An 18,588-nucleotide genomic window follows, 5' to 3' on the forward strand; every position below is an offset into this window, starting at 1 on the left:
AAAGAAGCCGATATTTATGGAATTTGAGAGGCTTCCTAATCGCCAAAACAAGCGACATATCACGATAATACTGTCCCGAAAAATTGCCTAAGGCACCTTCTAGACCGGCAACCTCGATTCTTTCTACATCAATCCATCAATTCAATCCTCACTACTATTTCAGGCATCCGTTCAATCAGTTTTATCGTGGCTTGACCGGTCCGGTGCATCCGGTCCCTGTAGACCAACAATTTTCAGAAAATCCGGAAAGTGCAGGCCATTCGGAGCACATATATATCTTCACATCTGCCTAAACCTCCGGCCTCCCATCCCCAACCTGTTTATCCAGTTCATATTCCCCAAAGCACGCAAACTGATACTCGGCATCCTCTTTCAACGCCTCCACACCCCCTAGGAACTCGTCCACATCACAAAACCCATTCACCGCATCCTCACACCCCACCAGTCCATCCAACGGCACAGGCGCTCCATTGAGCACGAATCGCAGAAAATCTTTCGTATGATCCGTCTCAGAAAGATCCGGATTCCTATACATCGAGCCGGCGAGGTTCTCTGTTTCGAAGGACGCACCATCTCCATCTGACGGACACGTCCAAACCTCGGTAACAATGTTCGCCCCGAACGGCGTAACCTGATTCAAGTGGAAGGTTCGTTCCACCTCATGTGAAACATTCGCTGGGAGGCCGTGCGGGCCGTAATTGAAATACTTCAATCCCAACGCCGCCAACACCGCCACGATCACCGTATCATGTGACATGTCCATATATAGCGGTTGGTTGAGCGGGAAAGTTTCACTTGACTGGTCCCAAGTCGCGTTTATACTCGTGTCGCTAGTGGGGATGGTTTTGCCCTGTAGTCGAGCCGCGAGTTCGAGGATATATCCAATTCCTTGGGCGCGACCGGTTGGTGAGCCTGGGCCGAACACGCCGTAGAATTGGATGTCGATGGCGTAGGCGTAATCGAGCCATTCTTGTTCTGTGAAGAGGGTGCAAAAGGAGGAGTGTTGGGCTGTGGTGGCGTATTCGTAGGGACAGAGGACCATCATTGAGGCGATGTCGAAGGCTGTGAGGTTGAAGTCCGCTGGCATGTAGGGGGATAGGCGCGTGACGGCGGATTGGGTGAAGGTGGATATGAAGTGGGCGCCGTCGGTGTTTCTGGGCGGATGGTCAGTGGGATGGGATGAGGTGATGTAGTGTATTTGGTTCAGGGGACTTACCCTCCAGAAGGACTGTTTTCGCAGGAATGATCGGACCCCAAAGTGTTGTTGTATCCGTCGCCTTCGGGGATGACCACGAGATCATATTCCGAGTAGGAGCTGTTGGCGCCTTCGTTATCGAAGAATCCACCTACAGTCGTTAATCAACATTTCCTCGTAACACCACATCCACCCAGACTTCAAGTGGAACAATAACAGGGTAGGGAAGAGAAAACATACTCAACCACCATCTGGCACTCTCCAGAATCCTCCCTTGCGTCGTGGTCCGAAAGATGGGCTTTGGCCTCTCCGTCCCATTCGGATAAACATTCAACGAACTATTCCATCTCTCCACACCAGGCTCTGGTCCATTGGAACCACCGCGGTACAAGAACCGTCCATACCGCGACCAGATCCTCGCACCAGACGAAGCCTCCGTCGCGGCGCCCGTCGGTAACAAGGTATCCTTCCCGACGAGATCAACCCAATCATTCAGGAAGCGCAACGGACCGGATGCGATCTCCGTGGTGTTGTGCGCACGGCTATAATTGGATAATTTCTCGTTGAACGCGTCAATGCCGCCCCCGTCGAGCTTGAAACTGGTCGGGTAGCGTTGCGCGTGCCGGTGGAGGACGTGGGCTTGAGAGAGCTCGCAACCGCGAGGGACGCCTTTGGAAATGTTATTGAAGGAGGGGACTTCGCTCCAGGGCGCGAGGTTTGCCCAGGATGAAACGATGTCGAAACCTGAGGGGAAGGTTAAGCCGGTGGGTGCTGCTGGGTTGACGGGACTGGGAGTGGGGATGGCGGTGCTGCTGATAGCGAACAGGGCCAATGCAGACAGAGGCACCGATGAGGAGAGAAATGGGGACATGCTGGGTGGCTTGAGAATCGCATAATTCTGAACTGTAGGAAAACATCCGGGTTTCTCGCGCCTTTATATCTCCGTCCCTTGTGCTGGTCTAGCTACATGCATTATCCCTGACATGTTTAGCTGATCGGACTCGCCCGATGATAAGCCATTGAAGCGGTCAGGAAGTTCATATTTCAATCCATCCTGATGGTCTCCTCGGCCTCCACAGCGGCGCAGATAGGAAAGGATCCGCGGTTTGCTGGCCCTACCGGCCACAAGGTATCATCGTGCGTGGCGAGCTGCAGGAATCGACCAGTCAAGACTGATAAGCAGGGCGCTAGGAGTTAGCGGCTGTTGGGTTAGGGAGGAGATCGCGTGCCGTGTTTCTGGATTTAGTTGGGTTAGGAGGTTAAGATAGGATGATGGTCTTGGCTGGGGGGAGGAGATTTGGAGGGAGAAAGAAGTAAACATGAAGTGGAGATGGGATGAAATGAGAGATGCTGCGGGGTTCTGGCGGAGATCTCCGATGGCGATCGCTGTCGGGCATTCAGACACAGGAATGCATATCGATCGCTGCTACATGACATGAACTACACTGTACATCCAGTCGGTAACACTGAGAATACCATCTATTAAGTCATCTGGACATCCATTCGTTACCGAAGTATGTCCAACGATCAATCAATAATATTAAACAGCCCGTATCCAGTCTTAACAACAACGGGAACGCAGGGAAATGAAGGGGAATGGGGGAATGAAGACAATAAGGGAACGATGAACAAATATTAGTCTATGCGGAAGTCGGCTCCTCCTCGGGCTCGTTCTTTTTCTTCTTCTTCTTCTCGTCCTTGCCCTTCTTCGTCATCGCCTCCGCCATCAGCTGCTCGAAGGCCATGTAGTCGCCTTCTTCCTCGGGGTCACGTTCCGCCTGCAATAGCATTAGTAGGGATTCCTTAGAGAGACTTGAAAGCAAACTGACCTTCTGGTAGATGTTGCCCGCAATGATCAGCGCGTGCGCCCGCTCCACCCGCTTGTCCAACTTGATGCGCTTGTCACCCAGGACCTGGTCGCACACGTCGCGTAATACGCTCTGGATCTCGAACTTGCTGCCGCGCCACGCCGCCGCCAGGATCTTCCCCGTCACCTTCTTCTCGTACTCCGCCTTCTTCTCGTCCGTCCAGTCCTCGCCGCCGCGCTCCTCCAGCTTGGCCATCTCCTCCATGGTCATCTGCGCGTCGATGGCCGTCGAGATGGTCGTCCACGTCTCCTTGGCCAGCGTGCCCTTGTCCTTCAGCCGGGAAAAAAAGCCGGAGATCCCCAGGAATTTCTGCGACTTCAAAAACGAGCTGGCCTTCTGGACATACGTCTGTCCGATGGAGTGCAGGATCTCCAGACCAAAGGACTCCATCTTCAGGTTCTCCACCTCTAGACGGATCTTCTCCTCGAAGGCCTTCGTGACGTCGGCGCCCTTGTCGGTCTCGGTCCACACGCTGATCTTATCCACCAGCTTGGTGGCCAGCGTGTCGACGCGCTCCTCGCGCGCCTTCTTGCGTTCGAGTTCGTAGGCCGCCAACCGCTCCTGCTGCTCCCGGGACAGACCCTTCTTCTTCTCCTTCTTGCGAAGTTCCTTCTCCTCGGGCGACAGACCAGCTGCCTCCATGCGCGCTTCCTCCTCGGACTTGTCCATGATGGCCTGCTGGCCGAGCGGGCGACGGGGGGTGCTTCGACCGGAGCTGGACGCGGCGGGCTTTTCCGTAGTCGTCTCGGATTCGGAGGCGGCAGCGGGAGCCGGAGCGGGCGCCGCCGCCGCAGAAGTAGCCGGATCGGTCGAGGCAGCGGGCTGCTTAGCGGGCTGGGTACCTTCGGCGGTCTCCCCGGCCTTGGTCTCTTGGTCGTGAATGTTCAGTTTCTCCTCGGCCGACGCGGCCAGTTCCTCCTCTTCCATCTCCTGCATCGTGATATCCATCGTAGCGGTGAGGTCCTTCATGAGGGAGATTTCACCGATGAGGTCGACGAAAGCGTTTCCACCGAAGATCATACCGAAGAACTCCGAGGGGTCCTCTGGTGGGGGTTAGCATCAAACCATAACACTACGAACACATAGACCTAGACCTACCGAAACCACTGGCGGGAACCGCATCTTCCTTTCCAAATTTATCATAGCGCTTGCGTAGATCTTCGTTACTGAGGACTTGATAGGCTTCTCCGATCTATGGCAGTTAATTTCCGACCGTACAACATCAAGTAGGACAAGCATCGTACCGCCTGGAACCGGGCATGCGCGGTCTCGTCGCCGGGATTCTTATCTGTCGAGGGTCAGGATGAGCAGAGTCAACGAGGCAGGACAGCGCACCAGGATGGGTGACGATGGCGAGTTTGCGGTAAGCCTTCTTGATCTCCAGTTCGGAGGCCGTGGGAGGCACTCCTAAGGCATCGTAGTAGGTGGTATCAGCGACCATGACGAGCCGACTCCCCGGGCGAGGATCTGTCAGGTGACTGCTGGTAAGGATGGGGGGATGGAACCGGAAGGATAGTATAGAAATGGGGAGGGAATGAGGAAATATGAGGGTAAGAGAATGAGAGATGAACAATCAGGAATGTCCCACCTGATAGTTTATTTTTTTCTGCCTGGCCGCCTTTCGTCATGAGGCGGGGGGTGAAAGTGGTCGCTGTCGCCGCCCGTAGTCGAGTCGCTGGGCGGGTATGGTCACGTCCTGTCAGCCCGGGGATGATTACCGCCAAGACTTGGCTAAGCACATACAAAAAAGCACGTGTGGAGGCCGTGCAGGGGGTAAATACGGTACCCGGGGACTAGCGTTGGCTGGCGGCCCCTAACGAGCCACCTCATTTTAAAATCCTTCTTGGGCTTCCTTTTCTCTCTCTTTTCTTCCACTCCTCTCCTCCCCCATTCCTCCTCCTCTTCTTGTGATTTTTCTCTTTTTCCGGATCTCTTCCCTAATTCACTGTGATCCTGGAACCTTCCTCTCTTCCATCCTCTTTCCCCGCCTCTCCTCCCATCCACTCTCCTACCTTCCTGTATATTATTTACCCGGATTTTTACTTTCTCCCACAATAATTCTCTCCTTCACATCTTTTACCTCTACTATCTAATACCTCTGGCATTGCGTTATTGTCTCCATTTCTGTCTCAATTGCCCTTCACATCATGACCCTCATCTCGAATATCTTCTACTACTCCTTCCATCCCTCCGAGTTGAGGTCGATCCTGCAATGGTTGGTACTCCCGCTCCCATCTTAGGTTGACGATTGTGCCAACGCTTATGGAGGTCTAATGGTCCTTGCCGATAGGAAAGTCTGGCACAACCCCGTTCATGAACGCGACACGACGAACGAGACCGAGACTCAGAAGGAGTGCTTCAAGTTCCTCGACTTGACCAGCCGCAGTTTCAGCGCGGTCATCAAGGAACTCCACCCCGAGCTGCTGCTGCCCGTCTGTGTCTTCTACCTCACCCTCCGTGGGTTGGACACCATCGAGGATGATACCTCCATCCCCTTAGAGACCAAGGAGCCGTTGCTGCGCGGGTTCAAGGACTTCCTGGAGCAGGACGGGTGGACCTTCACGGGCAACCGCCCCGAGGAGAAGGACCGGGAACTGCTGGTTCAGTTCCACAATGTCATCACCGAATATAAGAACATGAAGCCCGCCTACCAGGCCATTGTCAAGGACATCACCGACAAGATGGGCAACGGCATGGCCGACTACTGTCGCAAGGCCGAGCTGGAGGATGCCAGCGTCAAGACCACCGTCGAGTACGACCTGTACTGCTACTACGTGGCCGGACTGGTGGGCGAGGGCCTGACGCGGTTGTTCGTCGAGGCGGGATTCGGTAACCCGGCTCTGCTGGAGCGTCCCCGTCTGCACAAGTCGATGGGTCTCTTCCTGCAGAAGACCAACATCATCCGTGATGTGCGCGAGGACAACGACGACCGCCGTCGCTTCTGGCCCAAGGAGGTGTGGTCCAAGTACGTCAGCGACTTCGACGACCTGTTCAAGCCGGAGAACCGCGAGGTGGCGCTGAACTGCAGCTCGGACATGGTGCTGAACGCCCTGGAGCACACCGAGGACTGTCTGTTCTACCTGGCCGGACTGCGCGAGCAGAGTGTCTTCAACTTTGCCGCTATTCCCCAGGCCATGGCCATCGCCACACTGGAGCTGTGCTTCCGCAACCCGGCCATCTTCGAACGTAACGTCAAGATCACTAAGGGTGATGCCTGCAGTCTGATGACGGAGTCCACGCAGAACCTTCGGGTCTTGTGCGACGTCTTCCGGCGGTATGCGCGTCGCATCCACAAGAAGAACACTCCGAAGGACCCCAATTTCCTCAAGATTAGTCTTGTTTGCGGACGAGTATGTTATTCCTGACCTCACCTGGCTGAACTATGCTGACTCTTTAGATTGAAAAATTCATCGAGAACATCTTCCCCTCGCAGAACGCCGAAGACGCCCAGCGCAAGGTGACTGGCGCGCAGACCGAGGAGGAGAAACAGAAGGCGCAAGAAGAGGCTGAAACACGCCAAGACGTCTTCTTCATGATGGCGCTGATGGGCGTGATCATCCTGATTGTTTCTCTTCTCATGGTGAGTCCCTCGCCTCGCTTCTATTTGGCCGGTTTATTCTAATTGTTCTAGATTGGTGTGGCCTGGTACCTCGGTGCTCGGTTCGATCTTGCCTGGCAGGAGTTGAGACAGGGCAACTTCAAGCCTCCCAGGGAGAACCGTCGGGAGCTCTGATCGATTTAACGTTTCACGACATGTCTACTAATTTATGTATTCATCCGCCCGGGCTTGTTGTATGATACCCGAGGTTAATTCTAATGACTTCTCTTTCTTCTTCCCCTTCTGACCTAGGTATGACAATTGAACCATTGGCAATGTAGCTAGCACGGATGTCAAATTGCAATCCAGCCTTTCTATGACTGTGGTTGTGCCGAAGAAGTGCTGATATTGAGTGGAATTTCCTTACCAGTGACGTACTAGATTTATGTCCTGCAGTTCGCTGAGATGGCATACGTCCATTGAGGATCTGGTACATCATACTACTAACTAGTCAATTGATTTTCATTCTTTTTTTTCTCCCTTTCCGTCCGCAAAACACTAGTTCAACCTTCGGGTTCGTAGCTAGCACGGATGTCAAATTGCGATCCAGTCTTTCCATGACTGCGGTTGTGCCGAAGAAGTGCTTATATTGAGGATTTATTTCACCAGTGACGTACTAGATTTATGTCCTGCAACTTTGTTGAGATGGCATACGTCCATTGAGGATCTGGAACATCATCACTAACTAGTCAATTGATTTTATTATTTTCATCTCATGTGCTGATTACTCTGGACCAACCATGCCCGCGGGTTCGTAGCTAGCACGGATGTCAAATTGCGATCCAGTCTTTTCATGATTGTGGTTGTGCCGAAGAAGTGCTTATATTGAGGAAATCATTACCGGTGACGTACTAGATTTATGTCTTGCAACTTGGTTGAGATGGCATACGTCCATTGAGGATCTGGTACATTCAATTGTAGAGTTTTGACTTCTAATGAACTTTTATTTAGCGTAGTATATATTTTCAATCAATTGCTTGTTACCTTCAACTGTCCTATTGCCTTGGGAAATGCACTGCTTCTGTTCCTGTAACAGCCAATTCTACGATTTATGTGCCTGTACCTGACCTGCGCCACCGGTCTCCAACCAGGGTCTCAGGGTCCATCCGTGTCCTCCGTCTAGATACCTTCCCTAAACAGTTAGCGTCTGTCCCGGCGGATCTCACTCTGATTGATCGGTGCAGCGCTTACCTGCTTATCAATAGTCCCGTCAGCAAAGATTGCTTCGTCTATATTGGCCTGAAGACAGGAGTACAAGTAAGACAACCTAAGTCCAGCTGCGAGTTCTTTTCTCTGTCTATCTGTCTGTCCATGAACATCTCGACCTTTTTCTCTTCCGTTCGAGTCTCTCGACCTCGGCCTCTATCTCTTTTTTCTCGGAGAGTCTTCCGTGTTCCCCCTGTAACTACTCCTTCAAGATTCTTTCTATTCTCAACCATGGCGGAGAACAACGCCGGCGCACCCACGACAGCGACAGGCGAGAAGGGGCCTCTTCCGCCATTGTCGCAGAAGGAGTTTCGCATATATAATCGCATGGCGGAACAGATGGATATGTTTGTATGTTTTCCTGAGTTTATTCCGTTGACTCTACACTTTGTGCACTTGCCGTAACTGTACCTATACTACACTATACTATTTCTACACCTATACCCACCCACTCATACATACATACATCGATACTTCATATACATCTACACATCCCCACTTACCATAATATACCCTCAACCCCAACAAACCACAAGATATTATGATATACTAACTAGAAACCAGCACAACCACCACCGCGCCCTCTGGACCCAACTCCTAACCTCCTGCACTTCCACCTCCAAATCTACCAAATCCCTCTCCCCGCGCCAACTAATCCTCACCGGCCTGCACTTCTGCTCCGGTCTCTCAATGCACCACGCAATAGAAGAACAACACATCTTCCCCCTCTTAGCGAAGAAAATGCCCGAATTCCGCCGCGACCTCGTTGCGCAACACCGCGACATTCATGCCGGGTTGGAGAAGTTGGAGCGGTATTTGGAGAAATGTCGTTCTGGAGAGGAGGATTTGGATCGGGGCGAGGTGAGACGGATCATGGAGGGGTTTGGGACGGTGTTGTGGGAGCATTTGGATGATGAGGTTAGGGCGTTGGGAGCGGAGAATATGAGGTTGTATTGGAGTGAGAAGGAGATGAGGGGGTTGCCTATGTGATTTTTTTGATTTTGGATTGGGGTTGGATATATTTAGGTATGTGGGTAGGGTATGTATGTATCACATCTGATCTGACGTCCTTGTCCTTGATGGAGGGGACACGTGCTATGAATAGAGTCAGATAGCGAGTCTTGTGATTTGATTGGAACTTCCTGTCAACCCTTGCTGCGATCATATTTCGTCATTTCATTCATTGGATTCATCCATTCTGTTGCCTTGCTCTTTATCTGATCACTAACCCTATCTCCTACGAGACGGAAGCTTGACACGCACCGCAACATAATACCAACCACTCCTCCGAACTCACTCCTCACATCGCAAATTGCTTCCAGACCAGACATATCCACGCGAATCGAATATCCCGACGAGGCTGCCTGTCTGGAATGTGCGTGGCTGGGCAGAGCGCAGGCGTTGGAATGTGGTTGCTCGGCGGAATCCAACTATCCTGTTTCTGAACTGAGCCCTAACTCGACGGGTACGTTGGTCACGGCACATCCCTTTCCTCGAGGTGACGGGAGTGAATCAATCAATTTCCTTGATCAGTGAGGATTCTGAGGCAGGGGGATTATGTATGATGTCTTTTGGGGTTGGAGATTGTCATGTGTTTCGTGTTTGGGTTTGGGTAGGGGTTGGTCATCCTGATGAACCTGACCTTGCCTTTCACCCTGATCCTGAATGTACTCAGCAGATGACTTCAGGCATCTATCTGCCGCAGCCTGATCAATGGCATTCCCGGTGTTGATCTTTGCTGATGTAATAAAATCTCTGAGTGATCTACCCAGATAGTCTCGTCGATTCTTGCAGAGCTAAATAAGGCCTGTCTTTCGGAATGCAAGATCGTCGGTCTGTCAGCCTGTCTGCGCTGCTCGCTCTATGCCACGCGTTCAGCACGAACATGATATGCCATTTCCAGCCTACCTCTGGTATATCATCCCTTTCTGCCTGTTGATCTTTTACATGTTGCCTTGTCAGGCTGGGTAGATCGAGTATAAATTTACCATCGCCATCTTTGTTCGTTCTTGTTCCTTCTGAATATTTTCTCCTATTTCCTCTCTTCTCCTACTTCCTGTCCTACCCCATCCTATCCTATCCTACTATACAGATCCAACACCACCATGAAACTCACATCCCTCCTCACAACCCTCACCCTCGCGCAGGGAATCCTGGGCGCCCCCCGCTCAGGTCTCCGCGAACGCATCGCCGCACGCTCCGCCCAACGAGCCCAAACCCGCCAATCCCAACCAATGCTCGAGCTAGCCCCAGACCGCGAACACCGCACAAGCGCCAACATAGCCTACAGCGCGAACTGGGCGGGCGTAGTGCGCGAATCCTCACCCACTCAGGGAAGTTCCTACACCTCTGTGTCCGCGACATTCACCGTCCCCGAACCCGCACCGGCCTCAAACTCCCCTGGCGGAATCCAAGCCGCGTCCGCATGGGTCGGAATCGACGGAGACACATACACGACCGCGATTCTGCAAGCGGGAGTCGATTTCTACTACGATAATGGCCAAATATACAACGATGCCTGGTACGAGTGGTTCCCTGACGTAGCGCATGATTTCGACTTTGCGGTCTCCACCGGGGACGTGGTCAGCGTGACTGTGGAATCATATACCCCGACAGACGGAGTCGCGGTGATCGTGAACGAAAGTACAGGGCAACGAGCGACGCAGCAGATTAGTGCGCCTAGTGGAGAGAAATTGGCCGGGGAGAATGCGGACTGGATCGTGGAGGACTTTCAATCGGGGAGTGAGATGGTGCCGTTGGTGGACTTTGGCACCGTCCAGTTTATGGATATGCAGGCTGAGGCTGGGGGGAGGGTGTATGGGACGGATGGAGCTACTGTGATTGAGATGAAGCAGAATGGGAAGGTCGTGACGAGTGTGCAGACGTTGGGGGATGATGTTATGAGGGTGAGTTATATGGGGTGATCTGGATGTATATTTTACCTTTGATGCGGCATGTTTATAGTTTGGTTGGATTTAGCTTGGGTGGGTTTTTGATTAATGACTTTACTGTGTCTACAGATCTATATCTACGACTATTTTCTAGTATCTTTTACTCTAGATAAGGTATCACCAGGGATATAATACCATATCTGATTATCCCCTCACGATAGCCTCAGAGATGATCCTGTCTCGGACACTAAAACTAACCCCGACACTGGCCTCCGATCACTCAAGAACGCGAGAATCCCTTCCCCTCTCTCTTCCTCTCCGTCATCTTCTTCATGGAACCAACTCACCCCCAGACAATCCCAAACCGTACAAAAAAAGGAAACATAAACAGATGATGTTCACCCCCCGCCTCCTCATCCTCCTCGTCACCATCCCCGTCCTCACCCTCCTCGAAGTCCAACACCTGCACCTCCTCACTTCCCCCTCCTCCATTTCATCATGGATTCCCGAAGTCCTGCGCCTGTCATCGTGGCACCGTCCCCGCGTCCACATCACCCAAGGCACCCTACTGGGGTCCACGATCGCTGAGAATCTGAATGTCCCCGTGGAGGCGTTTCGAGGGATTCCGTACGCGGTTCCACCCGTTGGCGAGAGACGGTTTCTTCGCGCCTAGTTTCCAATACATATCTTGTACCGTTTCCCCGCTTTTGGGGACCGGTTTTTGTTGAAGTCAAACTGGCTAGCGATAGTACAGTGGAAAATAGCTAAAGCATTATAATTCTGCAGATGTCCCGGAAAGCAATTGATTCCGTTAAAAGGCGACACCGGCAGTGATGAGGATTATCTGACGATGAATGTGTTTCGGCCAAAGGGCGTCAACGGCAAAGACAAGGTCCCTGTGGCGGTATATATTCATGGGGGAGCGTATAACCGGGGATCTGGTAAGACATTATCTTCATCTTCATTAATTCGTTTGGCGGCGAACCGTCGCAAGTGACGTTGTTTGGCGTCTCGGCCGGTGCGCATTCGGTATGACCCCAATCAAACTGCAAATATAACAAATGAACAGCACCCTATACCACCTGAACAGTGAGACTAACCGCTAGAGATAGATCGCCCACCATATCATGAACACAGACCTCCATGACTCTCTCTTCAACCGCGCAATCATCGAATCCGGCGCCGCCACCTCGCGCGCCGTCCACCAATCGACTCGGCTCTCCACGAGGCTCAATTCCGACAATTCGTGTCCGCCTCGCACTGCGACAATCTCCCGGACAACAAAATCTTCCCCTGTCTTCGTAACAAACCCATCGATCTCATCTCCAACGCCTCCTTCGCCGTCTTCGACTGCTACAACCCCTCCGTCCGGTGGGCCTTCCAACCCGTCATTGACAACGAGCTCATCAAGCGTCGGCCAATCGACGCGTGGCACTCCGGCGTGTGGAATAAAATGCCCATCTTGACTGGTTTCAACGCGAATGAAGGAACATACTACGTTCCCGTCAATATGTCCACATTGCAGGAGTTCAGAAACTTCTTCCACACTTTGCTCCCCGCATATACAGAGAAAGATCTGGATACCATTGACACGCTATACCCGGATCCGGCAACCACTCCAGCTTCCTCATCCCCGTATACAGAGACACGACTAATCCCCGTAGGGGCGCAATATAAGCGCGTCGAAGCCGCATACGGTCACTACGCTTATGCCTGTCCTGTGCGACAAACCGCACACTTCGCTTCTTTGGACCCAGGGAGTACGGGAACGAGAACCCCGTCTTCTTGTATCGCTGGGCACTAAATAAGACTGTTCAGGGAGGCGCGAATCATGCGGACCAGTTACCCTACGAGGCGTTTGATGTGGACGTTCGGGGGCTGTCGGATGCGCAGGAGGAGGTTGCCGGACAGTTACATGCGTATGTTACGTCGTTTATTGTCGCTGGGGATCCGAATTCCGTTCCTGGACGATATCCGGATAGGCCAAGGTGGGAGAGGTATGTGGGTGAGGAGGGAGAATGGAGGGTTATGGTGTTTGGGGAGGGGAATGATGAGAGAGCGGGGGGAACGGGGGTGGGTGCTGCGGCGAAGGTGGTGGATGATGCGTGGAGTCGGAGGGAGTGTGAGTTTTGGTGGACGAAGGCGGGGATTTCGGATTGATTTGAACGAATTATAGAGGCGGTAAATAGGTTGAAGTGATAGAGAGTGGTAAGTATGACACGTAAACTAACAAGTATAGTTAGTTGGTATGTGATATGATATGGGATGAATGATATAAACGACCTCTAATCAAACCAAATCCTCAACTGTCAACTCAACTCAACTTCTTCCTACTCCCCACCTCTTCAACATCCCAGATAAACCATAAACACTCAATCTCTTCTCTTTCCCTTTCACTCCCCCATTCACCCCCTTCCCATACCCATTTTTATTCCCATCCTCAATACCCTCCTCAATCCCACCATCCCCATCGCCACCCCTAGGATACTCACAAGAACCATAATCAACCGCAAACCCACCAAGCCCCCTCCCCCCGATATCCAAATCAGAATTAATCCTCTCCAAACAAACCCTCTCATATTCCTGTACCCCCGTTAGAAAGGTAACGACCTCCTTTTTCTTCCCCGAGATATTCGCGCCGTTCCACCAGGAATCTGTCCTATTCAACAGCGTCCCTTTTGCTTGGGTGCGGATGAGCTCGCGCCAGGCGGTCTGGGAGGGGAGGGTTGGTTCGATGGTTGCTTTTCTTCTTCTGTGTGTGAGGGTTTCGGGAGTTGGTTTGGTTTGGGCTTTGGAGGAGTAAGTGGGTGATGGTTGAGGTTGATGTTGAGGTTGCGAGGATGTGAGGCGAGTGAGGAGGGTGATTATTAAGGATATTTGGATTTCTATGATTGTAGGGCCGTTGGCGAGGGGGGTTGGGGCTTGAGATTCGTTAGCATTGGTAGTTCGTATGGTGTAGCATGGATTTGGGTGTGTGGCTGTTTGTGTTGGGTTGGGCTGGGTTGATTTAGGGAAGGGAATGGGCAGAGGAAAGGGGAGCGCAATCAATGATAAGGGTGGTATAGGTAAGTAGGTATAGTGTGAGTGGTGTACAGTACAAAGCAACGCAGTGTTTGCTTTGGGTACAAGGATCAGAAGCAGGGACGACAATGATGACGAGAAGTAGGAGTATGGCCAAGGAAACGAGAATCAAAATGAGTACCGTGAGAGAACAGATCAAGTACCAGGTGCCAAGATGATAAGGGAAGAGAGACTCACCATGTAGCGTATAAGTCATAAAACAATTCGGAAACCCATGTACCGTAATCCCTAGATAAGTCTGTATACCTGATTGCCAGCTCCCAGCGAGATCGATGCCGTTGCGACCGCGGATGTTCATGTCGGCCATTCTATAGACCCGTATAGTTAGTATAGGTAGACCTCGTGATTAGCGAGCCCTAATTCCATCCATCCCTTGCCTTCCTATCTAGTTCAGATTGCCAGGTAATCACGACAGAAGAACATGAAGAAAAGAAGGAAATAAGAAAAGAGGTAGAAGAAGGATACTCACGCTCCAACATAACTATCAAACCCCGTAGCCAACACCACCGCATCAAACATCCTCTCCTCCCCATCCCCATCTCCATCCTCACCCAGCACAACAATCCCCCCTCTCTCCGTAAACCTCAATCCCACTGCTCCGTCTTTGATCCTAACAACATCAACATTCTCCCTATCCACACACTCATAAAAATCCTCCTCCAACGGCACCCTTCTCGTAAACAAAAAATCAACCGGCTCTTTTGGCGCAATAACATCCCTCTTCCATCCGTCCCTCATCCGCTCTCTCGTCTTCCTGGCCCAGAATGAGTATGCCAGTTTATTCGCCTCCTCAGACACATACGTCTGCGGGAAATTCCTCGCTACGAAATTAAACGATCCAGATTTCCACAGTTCTTCGTAGTATTTTTCCCGTTCCGTGTCGGAGAGCTCAAATATCGATTCTCCAGGCCCGTGTGGCTCAGAAACAGGGGAAAAGGGAATGCCGGATCGAGAATGTCGTGAGGCGTGGAATAGTGCAGGGAGGAAGGGTTGCCAGTTGTCTTGTTCGGCATGCGTGAGGGCCCGGTTGCGCATGGGGAGGCACGGGCTAGGACGTCGCATGAAGAGGGTTAGTTGGGAGGCGGTCTTGGAGAGGGATTGCACGATTTGGACCCCTGTGGCGCCGGCGCCGATCACCGCGATGCGTTTGCCGGTGGTGATCAGGGTGGTTGGGTATGCGGAGGAATGGAAGATTTGGGGGTGGGAGGTGGGTTTGTTGGGATTGGCGGTTATGCTATCATTGGAATGGGTAGTTGGGCTGGTACTGCTGCTGCTGCTGCTGGTGTTGGTAGTAGTGTTGTCAGGATGGGTGGTTGGGTTAGTGCTAGGATGTAGATGAGGATAACGCTGATGAAACGGATAAAGGCGCTCCAGGCCTTGGAAAGAAGGAATATATGGAAGATGCAACAACCCCGAACACAAGAGCAGATAGGTAGCATGGACCTCGAGCCCCGATTCAGTCCGCACAATCCACGTAGAGGTTGACTCGTCCCAAACAGCCGAGTTGACTCTTGCGTTGAACGTAATATCCTGCTTCAGATGCAGCGTCTCCTCGAGATGGGCAAAGTACCGACGCAGCTCGGTATGATCAGGGAATCGCTCGGTGAAGTAGAAGTCGCGCCAGGCTGCCGGGATTGTGAGCTGGTAGAAGGGCCATTCCGAGTCGACTCGGGCGCCGGGGTATCTGTTCCAGTGCCAGACGCCGCCGATGTCCGGGGCTGCTTCGAGGATGTGGATGGTGAGATTGGGGAGGGCGGTGCGGAGGGTGTAGAGGGCATAGAGGCCGCTGAAGCCGGCACCAATGATGAGGATGTCAGGGCTGGATGGAGTCATGCTGGTTGGGATATGTGGTGGGATGTTGGAGGTTGAAGGAAGTGAAAAGGGATCATATATCAACGGCGCTGGCAATCAGATAGGGCACTCAGTGTCCTGCCGTTTGGACTATTGGTGCAGTGAGCGTAAAAAAGTACTAGGAAAGACCTCGGCCTGAAGAGAATTCTGCAGAAAGAGTAGGTGGAAAATGTAGAAGATTTTGTTGATGGGCACTGTTAACAAATAAACGCTTCAGTGACAGGGATGGAACCATGCATAGAGTTAAGCTAGTCATGTATTGAATAACGCAAGAACGGCATTTGATGTATGTGAAGAAACAGGTTTTTGTGAGTGCTGGATAGGGCTTGGTGATCAGGTGATAAGCTCAAAGGTATGATATGTAGAAAGCTGACATGGCACAGAGAGAATAATCACCAATGAATACACCTTTCGCTTGTGTCCAGGAACTAGTCTGTAGAGAATAGACTCGACCATTTTGTTGACAGAGCTTGGCATAGCAAAAGCAGAACACGCAATACACTTGCACGCCCTCCCTTGATCCAACAGCAATCTGAGCTGTAATACTCCCACGTATAACAAACTAAACATTAGCAGAACAAGTCCGAAACACTCACGACTTACAGACTTCCAGGAATAGGCATCATACGATCCACGGCCGCCGCTTCCTATCTCTCTTCCGCAACATCGTTTGCCAAGGATTTCAATTTCACCCGGCTGTGCCGAAAATGTTTGACGAGAGAACATAGGAATATAGCGAAAAGGAGTCTCCAAGAGGGAGAGAAGAAAAGTGGGAGGACAGTGTTTGATGGTGCGGTATAACCGCAAATAATATTGAATGGCTCGGGATATTGAAGAGAAAGGGGCAATGCACTATCGTAAGAATATCTGTATCAAATTTGGGACGTGAATATGTGTACCGACGGCGACGTACGGCTGACGATGGGGGCTTAAAATGTGGGATTCTGTATGAGTATGCTGAAGGTACCATATCTGTGATAGAAATAGACCTCAAAGACGTATTAGCTTTTGACCAGCAAGATAGAAAATAACGAATTCCAACAAAAAGAAGATAAGAGTGACAAGAAACCAAAAAAAAATGGGGATACGTCGTTCAGGGACAAGTGCCACAACAAGCCAGCACCTCATCAGGTCACTAAGTCACAAAAGGAGAGATATAGGAACCGGAAGCAAATCCAAATCAACAATTATCTGGTCCCACCTCAATGACCCTCGGAGTAACCGGATAACAGTTACAATCTTCTAGTGGAGGCACAAGGGACGCAGGTCAGTTGGCTTGGATGCAAATTAGAAATTCCGATTCGTCCTAATACCAACGGCAACATGTAACCACAGTATGTGACTGTGTGGCGTCCCTGACGGATAGACGCAGGGGAAACGACCGACGGGGGACAGAGGTGTGGCATGAGTAACGGGTTAGTGAGAGGGTTAGGTAGACAGGTAGGACAGAATTCACCTAACATGCTGTGGAAGGTAAGACGAAAGGATGAAAGGTGCAGGTAGAATTGGGGTCGTAAGGTTGTACATACATGATGAGTCTATCAATGCATGCATGGTGAGAAGAGGAGAGAATTTGGGTAGGTGGAATACTAAAGGAAAGACCGAATATGCAAGTAGACATCATGGCCAGTTTCAGTCTGGTCTAGTGACCAGTTTGTAGGCCATGTGAAACGTTCTATACATTGCAAGACCCAACAGGCCTGCATGTGGCCAGCCCTGGCAGGTAGACCATCTGACCCAGAGATGTATGCCACGCCCAAGAGCATCCAATGTCAGGAACTCCTAACGTTGGTCATGACCAACTTCCCAACTCACACTCTAACCGCCGACTTCGTGAGACAGGAATCTGGCGGAAATTCCCGAATAGCGACATGCACGTCAGGTTCAGCTGAAGAGACGTAGAGCAGGTAGAAAATATGTTGGCCCCTTGAAACCAACAGGGCCGGCGGCAAACTCGTGGAGATGGATGAACATGTCATGCCGCAGTGGTGACATACTTGCTCTACCCACTCTATCTTAGGCAGGATACCTAATCCAGGGTAAAAAGTACCCAAAACACTCCAAATAGACAAGACCGACAAATTAAAACAATCTAATATTAGCACCTAATTACGCGCAACCAATCCCCGCGTCCACCCAAGAATAGTCTCCTCCTACGCCACAACAAAAAGCCCCTAATTACTACGCGCTCAACCAACCAGCCGCCGTCGCCTGCATTGGCGCATGTTAAAAATATCCCATAATACTTCCCAAAATAGCCCCTCTACCGTAGTTCTGCATTCTCTTGGTACCCAATCATTCCCCATATATGGCCTTTCCAGGCGGTTGGATCAACGAGCAACGCAGCCCTCGGCTGGAAAGAACGGGAGTCGGGAGAAAAAAGGAGGCCCGTGTGATGATTAGGGGCTCTAGATGGGAAGCCCAGAAAATAAATAAACAAATTTAATTAAACAGCTGTTTAATTAAACAGCTGCGGTTGGGTCCAACAGCCGGGCTTTTGGGGATATTCTGTTGTCCTTTGGGCGAGGAAGGGAAGTGATGGGCAGGCAGCACTTTCCGCTGTTGCTTTCTATTTTTTTTTTATTCTTCCTAAACTCTGCGTCGCTGTCGCAGGTCGATTATGCAGCGTGTAAGAAGACAGGATCGAGTCTAAACTACTTCGTTCTTCTTTTTGGACCCGTTGGTTTAGTATAGGGATAACGTCAGAAACCGGAACTTGCCAGATAAACCCCTACTGTTACTATATAAACCACCTGACATTCACTGCGCTAAAAATTTCCGCAAGACTATCACTGGACTGGCAGTTCCTTGGCTAGGATTGTCAACATTCACTTTACTCTTCATTAGGCTGAAACCTCCCACAAGGTAATCACCGGGCTGGGACTTTCTTATAAGAAT

The 18,588-nt window shown here is 51.3% G+C and overlaps 6 protein-coding genes across 6 annotated transcripts; 3 read left to right on the forward strand and 3 right to left on the reverse strand.

Moving 5' to 3' along the window:
- Nucleotides 1–289: 289 nt before the first annotated feature.
- KD926_005821 (histidine phosphatase family protein) lies at nucleotides 290–2,066 on the reverse strand (the record flags this gene model as incomplete). Its single annotated transcript, XM_053097752.1, has 3 exons — nucleotides 290–1,154; nucleotides 1,217–1,346; nucleotides 1,436–2,066. 3 exons carry the CDS (start codon nucleotides 2,064–2,066, stop codon nucleotides 290–292), a joined length of 1,626 nt encoding a protein of 541 aa, XP_052960859.1.
- A 769-nt stretch (nucleotides 2,067–2,835) lies between these two features.
- Nucleotides 2,836–4,504, reverse strand: KD926_005822 (DnaJ domain protein; the record flags this gene model as incomplete). Its single annotated transcript, XM_053097763.1, has 5 exons — nucleotides 2,836–2,973; nucleotides 3,025–4,106; nucleotides 4,162–4,255; nucleotides 4,308–4,351; nucleotides 4,399–4,504. 5 exons carry the CDS (start codon nucleotides 4,502–4,504, stop codon nucleotides 2,836–2,838), a joined length of 1,464 nt encoding a protein of 487 aa, XP_052960860.1.
- Nucleotides 4,505–5,210: 706 nt separating this feature from the next.
- On the forward strand, nucleotides 5,211–6,796 carry erg9 (bifunctional farnesyl-diphosphate farnesyltransferase/squalene synthase; the record flags this gene model as incomplete). The annotated part of the gene is made up of 4 exons (XM_053097774.1): nucleotides 5,211–5,278; nucleotides 5,354–6,413; nucleotides 6,461–6,643; nucleotides 6,695–6,796. 4 exons carry the CDS (start codon nucleotides 5,211–5,213, stop codon nucleotides 6,794–6,796), a joined length of 1,413 nt encoding a protein of 470 aa, XP_052960861.1.
- Nucleotides 6,797–8,098: 1,302 nt separating this feature from the next.
- KD926_005824 (hemerythrin domain-containing protein) lies at nucleotides 8,099–8,857 on the forward strand (the record flags this gene model as incomplete). The annotated part of the gene is made up of 2 exons (XM_053097786.1): nucleotides 8,099–8,218; nucleotides 8,432–8,857. 2 exons carry the CDS (start codon nucleotides 8,099–8,101, stop codon nucleotides 8,855–8,857), a joined length of 546 nt encoding a protein of 181 aa, XP_052960862.1.
- A 1,115-nt stretch (nucleotides 8,858–9,972) lies between these two features.
- KD926_005825 (concanavalin A-like lectin/glucanase) lies at nucleotides 9,973–12,918 on the forward strand (the record flags this gene model as incomplete). The annotated part of the gene is made up of 5 exons (XM_053097797.1): nucleotides 9,973–10,773; nucleotides 11,150–11,385; nucleotides 11,545–11,662; nucleotides 11,987–12,393; nucleotides 12,516–12,918. 5 exons carry the CDS (start codon nucleotides 9,973–9,975, stop codon nucleotides 12,916–12,918), a joined length of 1,965 nt encoding a protein of 654 aa, XP_052960863.1.
- Nucleotides 12,919–13,077: 159 nt separating this feature from the next.
- On the reverse strand, nucleotides 13,078–15,672 carry KD926_005826 (flavin-containing monooxygenase; the record flags this gene model as incomplete). Its single annotated transcript, XM_053097808.1, has 3 exons — nucleotides 13,078–13,679; nucleotides 14,086–14,147; nucleotides 14,309–15,672. The coding sequence occupies 3 exons, from the start codon at nucleotides 15,670–15,672 to the stop codon at nucleotides 13,078–13,080; spliced, it is 2,028 nt and encodes a 675-aa protein (XP_052960864.1).
- Between the last annotated feature and the right edge of the window lie 2,916 nt (nucleotides 15,673–18,588).

Source organism: Aspergillus affinis (assembly GCF_023601865.1).
Source record: "Aspergillus affinis strain CMG 70 chromosome Unknown NODE_2_length_704391_cov_89_054091, whole genome shotgun sequence".
Lineage (NCBI taxonomy): Eukaryota > Fungi > Ascomycota > Eurotiomycetes > Eurotiales > Aspergillaceae > Aspergillus > Aspergillus affinis.